The 7,371-nt window shown below is 52.7% G+C and overlaps 1 protein-coding gene across 1 annotated transcript; it reads left to right on the forward strand.

Annotated features, from left to right (window-relative positions):
* The first annotated feature begins 873 nt into the window (after positions 1–873).
* On the forward strand, positions 874–5,419 carry LOC116652509 (uncharacterized). The gene is made up of 11 exons (XM_085528879.1): positions 874–961; positions 1,381–1,442; positions 1,601–1,754; positions 2,030–2,286; positions 2,400–2,485; positions 2,927–3,018; positions 3,340–3,448; positions 3,685–3,787; positions 3,939–4,076; positions 4,473–4,651; positions 4,950–5,419. Exons 1-11 carry the CDS (start codon positions 874–876, stop codon positions 5,176–5,178), a joined length of 1,497 nt encoding a protein of 498 aa, XP_085385005.1. The 3' UTR covers positions 5,179–5,419.
* The last annotated feature ends 1,952 nt before the right edge of the window (positions 5,420–7,371 follow it).

The raw sequence follows: 7,371 nt of genomic DNA on the forward strand, positions 1-7,371 counted from the left end.
CTCCATTTTTTCCTTTTCCCGAGGCCTGTGCCCCCCATCACGGACTGATATCTAGGGATAACGCCGTGACAGGGGTGGTAGACATCTCCACTTTCCATCCACCTATGAGGGCATCTCATTGCTTTAGTGTATCTGTTCTAGAGCAATGCTTATAGTCCTCAAGACAGTGGGGCTCGGTGTGGTGTTGATCAGAGAGTTTTGGAAGTGGAGAGTCCTGTCTCATGAAACTGAGCGTGCGTTGGAGAATGCACATTGAAGGTGCTTCGTGCTGGGACAGCTCGCAGCAGCCCATTTGCCATGGCCAGTTGTGGTCCCCCTTTGCAGATGGCTGTGGAATTAATCACGCTCATTGGGGATCACCTGGGGCATGCAAGGGGCTTTGCGATGTTTCATGCTTGCCCTTGGTGCATCGGGCAGCCATCTTGCCCATGCAAGTGCACAGAGCTCCTTCAGCATGACCACACTTTCCTTCTGTGCATCCTAGAGTTTCTTTCTGGCCAGATGAGTGTGCCTGAGCTGAGATACAGAGGCAGCGTCAGCACTGCACCCTGGGGGGCCTCGCTGGGCTCCCCCGCCCATGCTGGGCCCAGATGTGGGGGGACTGTGAGGTGGGCAGGTTCCCACAGCCCTCTGTGACACGTCACAGTGGGGCTCAGCTCTGAGTCGCTCTCCCCAGCGTCCCCCAGCCACATTTCCCAGCGAGGCTTGGGAAGTGCCAGGGCTGTTCTTGTCAGCGCTGCTCTGCTCTGCTAGAGCTGCTCTGCCGGCAGGAGAAGGCCAGGGAAACCTTTGAGACAGTGTGAGAATCTGCTTGCCAAGAGGCAAGGAACAGGAGCAAGGGAGTGAGCACCGCTTGTCCAACTGCTGCTCAGCATGGAGGTGGTTGGGGTGTTCAGATACCTGCTCTTCGATCCCTTGGATCCCAATGAGCTTTCCTTACTCAAGGAGCTCACCACATCGGGTAAGGCTTCGGGGACCCTTGGGGCATCACTGTGGTAGCAAAGACAGAGAGGAGACGAGGTGTAGAAAGCTGGGGGCTGGGCAGCTGGGGGAAGGGACCCAGGAGGGGCCTGGTGTGTGCGAGCAGAGCCATGCCCGGCTCAGGGATTGCTTTGGCAGCTCAGACCCGCAGCCAGTGCCAGGACCCCCTTCCCCAGAGCGCATCCCTTCCCTCTCCAGACCCGCCCCGGGCGCAGTGTGCACTTCCCGCTTGCTGGGCACGGTCAGGAGCTGTGCTGGGAAGCTACAGCAGCGCAAGTAGCTTCTGCTGAGGGCAAGGGAGAGCTTGGTGACAATCCGCTCTCTCCTCTGTTGGGGAAGGGGTTTCAGAGTGGTTGGGCATTGCCAGCTCCAAGCGTGATGGATCCTTTTGCTTTCCAGAAATCTGCAGAGTGTGGGACGCCACATCCAAGTATGTTTGCAGACAACTGCAGGAGAAGAAGGTGAGCCTTACCTCCTACTCGTTGCCCAGCTCGTCCCTCTGCACCCGAGTGGCGGGCAGGCCGCACAGCACCATGCCCAGGGCCAGCAGGTCAACCAGCATCTTCCCCACCTCCAACCCAGCACTGCCATGGTTCCCTCTTCTTGTTTGACTTCTCAGGCGGTGGATATCGGGATTGGGAGCTTTGCAGTTGTGCCAGCTCGTGCCGCCGCTGGAAAGGATGGGGTTCTGGATGTGGATAAGCCCATTTTCCAGATGAGCTTTCACATCCAGAGATTTTACAAGCTGAAGAAGCCTAAGGCCAAAATTCCTCGTAAGAAAAATTTTGCTTTGCTTTACTCTACTGAAAAATGCCCCAGCAATTTGCTCCATGCTGAAATCCCTGTGACATGGCAAGAGCAAAGTCTCTTGCAGCCTGGAGAGTGCTGGGGGATGGTGCACACGCAGCATCCCAGCAGCCTGCCCCTCCCCTGGGCACCAGCCCTATTTGCCCAGCTCTCCCCAGCCCATAGCCACTGGGAGCAGGTGGCAAAGCTTCCCTGCCTTTCCTGCAGGGAGTGATGTGGTTGGTCCGGGTTTGTTTTGCAGTTCAGATGTTCGAGTATCCACTGGACTTTGAGGAGATTGCTGAAAGCATCCACTTCCGTGCACCAATCGTAGAGCAGTGCATCCATGAGACCCTGCTCGTCTTTGCTGAGGCGCTCCGAGGGAAGAAGGAAGTTGACTTCTTCTTCAGCAGCCTTGGCATTCTTTCTGTGAGAGGGCAGGAGGTCATCATGAACTTCTTTGACAGCTGTGCACTGCAGGTGGATGCAACGGGCAACATGCTGCCTGCTCTTCTTGGGGTGAGCTTGCACACCTCCAGGGCTCCCTGCAATGCTCCCAGATGAGGTTTGCCACTTGGGAGCAACAGACACGTGTATGTGGCCTCTTCTCACTTCTGTCTGTCCCAATGCAGGACCCCAAGATGATGAACATGATTGCATTCAGAGGCAAAAACAAATTTACTCGACGCAGTGAGGATGGCTGCGTCATGCTGCCAAGGTGAGCACAGCCACTCCTGTAGCAGCTGGACGGCCAAGGGTGCAGCTGCTCAGCTCATGCTCTGGGGCAGCTTCTTGCTCAGGCCCCTTTCCTTGCATGGCTCTTAGGCAAGAGCAGCCCTTTACTGGGAGAGCTTTCATTCAGCCCGTGGCTCAGTCCACCCAGACAGAGCATTCCAATGGGCCAGTCCATGGGCCGTGGGCCCTGGGTGAGAGAGGCGGGAGGAGGGTGTGTGGGGGCAGCGAGGAGAGTCCTGCAATTTGGGGGTGGCACGAAGGTGACAGAAGCTCAGAGGCAGAAGTTTATGGAGACTGGAGGACATCTCAGCTCCCACAGAGAGTCCTCCAAGGGCTCAGCACTGGCACCCAAAGAGCCCTGCCAGCAGGTTCTCAGTGTCAGGCTTGGTGCCCCTTTTGCCCATCAGAGTCTTCTTGTTTCCAGGATTGAAGTTCAGGAACCAAAGACTTTTAGACGACTTAGTTCCCTCAAGCCCCGAAGAGATTCACAGCCATGGGGTGGGGGTGCCCGAAGAGGTACGTGAATGCGCCTCAGTTGGATGAGGAATCCTTTTCTCTGCTGGGGAAGTAACCCCCAGTCAGTAAGCCCTGGATTTCCCAAGCATCTCCCCATTTGTCCCTGCTGCTGGGAGAGGGTTGAGACAGAGCACGATAGGCTCAGGAGGAATGCAGATCTGGGCTGAGACCGATGTCCAGCAGGGGCAAAGAGCCCCTGAAATGGTGTCTCTGCTCCCAGGGTGGCAATGTGTGGGAGAGCACAGCCAAGCAGCTCTGCCACTGCTGCTTATCTGCACAGTCACAAAGATGACGTGGTGTTCTGTTGCTTCCCACATGCAGTGAGCATTTATGATCCAGTGGTGCTGGCTCGGCGCAGGGTATCTCAGGTTTTGAGGGTATTGAGAAGATTCAAGGAGCTGGAGGAGGAAATGCAAAGGGATAAAGCCAGGTGAGCCTCGTGGAGCAGTACAGTGGCAGGGGGTGGGGGACGCACCGTGCTCTGGCTTGTGTCAGGGAGGTGTTTCCCTCAGCCTTGGGGTCCTTGCCAAAAGGCCCTGGAAATGGCAAGGTGACAACCTCCACAATTCCTTGTTCTGATGGAGAAGAGCTGTGGGCTGCAAGACAAGTGGGGAGAAACTGCTTCAGCCTGTGTTCCCACCAGCTCAGCCTGCTGTCTCTCTTTAGCTTTGTGCCACAGCCTGAGGAGGAGCATGCTGAAGAGGTGGAACAACCAAAACCTCCAGATGAGCTGGAGCCCTCTGCCAGTGCCAAGCAGTCCTCCAGAGTGGTATGTCAGAGGCATTGATCCGCCACCCTTGAATCCCCCTGTGCTCCAGAGGAGGGCAGGCATGGCAGCAGCAGCAGCTGCCCTCCCAGGGGTCCCTGCCCAAGCCCCAGGAGACTGACGCTGCCAATGGTTGTGTTTCCCTGGCCTGCAGGCAGCGCGCTTGATGCGTGCTGTGACTGAGGAGAAACGGCTCCAGGTGCTGATGGCCTCCAAGCGCAAGGAGGTCGAAGCTGAAATCCAGACAGAGTGCCGGGAGTACATACAGAGGCTGAGTGCAGAGAGAAGCCAGGTACAGTGTGCACTGACCACCCTCAGGGAAAGGGCATTTCCCCTGCTCCTCGGGAAGGGAGCAGCACAAGGCTCCTGGATATGGCAGCATTGCTGTGGCCACCTGGTGAGGAAGCAGCTTCTGTCTGCCCACTGCCCTGCAAGTCACTGGACAAAGGCAGCAGCTGGCTGGGCACAATCATGGGAAGACTAAACCAAGACTGTGTGAGGCACCACTCACCCACCCCTGGGCAGAAATGCCAGTGCTGGCCCTTGGCTTCAGGGAGCGAAGGCAGAGTCTGTGTTGTTGAGAGAGAGAGCCTGCTGCTCTTCAGTGCCATTTCCTGCACAACCACATCCTGAGGGGCAGCCCCAGCTCCTTGCAACTGTTCTTTACGATGATGTTTTGTCTTTGCAGAACCCCTTCCACCGCCAACTGGAGGGTGACCCTCGTCCTTCCTTCAGTGTGAGAAGGGAGTACGATCAGCAGCTGAAAGAGAGGCTGAAAGGGAAGGACAGGTGCCAAAGCCTCGCAGGGCAGACAGCACCAGGGGACTGGCAGAAGAAGCTGCAGCTCACAGGGACATCACGGGAACAGTAAGTGTGTGCTGGTTCCTACAGAGGCCCAGGAGCAGCATCGGCAAGCCCTGAGCCCCAGAGCTGTTGTCTGTTCTGTGGGCTGCAGGGCTCAGCTGCCTCCTGCCTGCCTACCCCCCAGCTGTTGGGCACTCTCGATGCAGAGGGACCTGGGCATGAGGGCCCCTGGGCATCACACAGAGTGGGGCCTGTCCTGGGCAGCACATTTCCAGACTACAGGTCTGAGAGAAGCCCTGCAGCATTTCTGTCCCTCCTTCCACAGCCCAGAGCTGAACGCCTTTCTTCTTGGTTCCTACAGGAATAGAGAGAAGACGAGGCTTTTGGACCGCCGTGGGAAGGCCCAGAGCTGCCAGGCGGCTTCTGGCTGCAGCGGCCGTAGCCATCACGGCCTGCACCAAAACTCCCCTTCAGGCACCAGCGACTGCACCCAGGCGCACTCAGGCAGAGCCTCCCACTGCTGCAAGCTGCCACCTTTGTACGGGGAGAGCTGTCAGCAGCGGGGCCAAGGGGCACCTTTCCAAAAGTAACATCTTCAATCAAGCTTTCCAAAAGTAACATCTTCAATCAAGCTTTCCAAAAGTAACATCTTCAATCAAGCTTTCCGAAAGTAACATCTTCCATCAAAATTTCCAAAAGGAACTTAATATCTTCCATCAATCTTTCCCAAATTATCATCTTCCATCAAATAAAGAAAAATTCACCCCATACATAGTGTTTGCCTTATGTGGTTGCTTTGCGCCCACAAACTTCATTGCCTCAGCAGTTGCTTCAGAGTCTCAGCAAAGCAGCATTCTGCTTAGGGAAGGTTGTTATTCCTAGATAAGTGGGACATCTGAAGCCTTAAAGCAGTCCGAACATTCCATAATCCACGGGGAGGTACAATGGGTTTCAGTCCATTGATCAGAAAAGGAAGTTCATGATATACTCGGATTGAGATGCACTGATGCATTTAGTGATTATAGTCAAGTGTCCTTTGAGTGAGAAATAAAACAAGATTGTCACAGTTTGGCCTGGCTCAGCCTGGTTTTGTGACAGGATGAAAGGGACCCATGGTCCTATGCCCCAGGAAAAGGGAAAGAAATAAACAGTAGCAATGAGCTAAGGAAAAAAAAAAAAAAGAAAAAAAAAAAAACTGATTTACGAAATATCATGGTGGAAAGCGAAAGAATATAATACAGTATAATTGGAATTGAAGCTCATAAATCAAATGAGAGAGCGTCCAAAACCAAAGGCTTTACTCTAATGCTGTAGGTGAGATGGCCAGGGAGGACACAGAGTAAAGCAGATGAAAAGAGAAGACAGTCTCCTGACTCCCAGTGAATTTTATCTTTCCTTCTGAACTGAAATGGAATAATGAGTCCTCTGGGAGCCGAAGCTCATTCTTCTGTTCTGAGAGCGGGTAACCAGAACTATCGACAACCCGCAGGACTGCAGCCTTCACTCTTTAACTCCCAGTGCACTACATGATGTTATTTATGATCTAGAATACTGACAGCAGAAATCATAACATCTAGCCCCAAGATCCTTATCCCATGAACAGTTAGTACTGCTGTTGTATATTGGTGTGTCTGTACCTGCCCCTCAGGTCCCAGCATAGGATGCCCCAATCTGTGATTTGCAAGGTCTGTTGCAGGCAGCTGATCCCACTGACCTCTACTTTGAGAACTCCCATTTGAGGCTTTCCCCTCTTGGAAGGAGAGAAGTCACTGAATACCCTTGATATTCCAGTCGGTCACTAGGAGACAATAACCAGAAGAGCTGCAGCCTGTGCATTTTCCATTCACCCCGGCCCAGCTGAGCAAGCAATGTCTCAGTGCCTAATCAGAGGATTTAAAAGGGTGCAGTGTCCCTTTTTATGCAGTCCCTGAAGGCCCAGAATATTTAACCAACCTGGATCCATCAGTAAGGCAGTGGTTTCTAAAAGTCGAGGTTCATTTGCATTTGCTCATTCCAAGGAAAACTCCATTATTTTGTGTCTGGTTGAGGCAACTATTGCCTATTGCGATGGGTATTAAATGGCCCAAGTGTATCCTCACTTCAGTAGAAGTAATTCCCAACTATGTTATAGTTGCTTACTCTGGGGAGATAGGAGTTGCAGTCCATGGTCAGCTCTCAAGACCAGTTCAGTTCTCAACCTATCCCTCTAAATCATCACGTGGCTTAAAGGATAGATTTTGCTGGTGGAAGGAATGCTTCCTAATCCCATTTCCCAGTTTATGTCTGTGGGAAAACCAAAAGCCAAATTCAAGGGACGTAGTTCTGCCACTGATTCCACAGCACGAATCAGCTGGCTATTGATCAATGGCCTCACTGAATGCAATCACATTAAAGTGCAATAGCCTTGTGCTGAATGCTGCAGGCAAATATAGCAGTAAATATCTAATGCTTTCTTACTTTATCCACTTCTTACTCACAAAAACACCGTGGAAAAAAATAATCCCTTCCTTCTTTCTTGCAACAGCTCAATTACATGGTCCCATGGATGCAATACCTATAAGCAGTTACCAGGACTGCAGACTTAGAACATGTTCAGCTGTCATTCTTCCTTATGTGGAAAAACGATAAGAGTTCCGAGACTCTTAATCACTTTATTCAAAGCGATACGCTGTGCCAGGTGAAAAGTTGGAATTAAATTCAAGCAGTAGCCAAGAACTTAAGGGGAAACATATTTCAAGGGCTACATGAGCAATTTTCCTCACAAACCTTCTTGCTGTGCAAAA

This window comes from Coturnix japonica, chromosome Z, assembly GCF_054131305.1.
Source record: "Coturnix japonica strain WE chromosome Z, WE-NBRP24, whole genome shotgun sequence".
Taxonomy (NCBI): Eukaryota; Metazoa; Chordata; class Aves; order Galliformes; family Phasianidae; genus Coturnix; species Coturnix japonica.

Bases quoted from the DNA above. Each gene is read 5' to 3' on its own strand.
- LOC116652509 (XM_085528879.1), top strand. From the start codon at position 874: ATGGAGGTGGTTGGGGTGTTCAGATACCTGCTCTTCGATCCCTTGGAT. The intron at 1,755-2,029 runs GTAAGAAAAATT...TTTGTTTTGCAG, and splicing joins GCCTAAGGCCAAAATTCCTC to TTCAGATGTTCGAGTATCCA. The intron at 3,019-3,339 runs GTACGTGAATGC...TCCCACATGCAG, and splicing joins GGGTGGGGGTGCCCGAAGAG to TGAGCATTTATGATCCAGTG.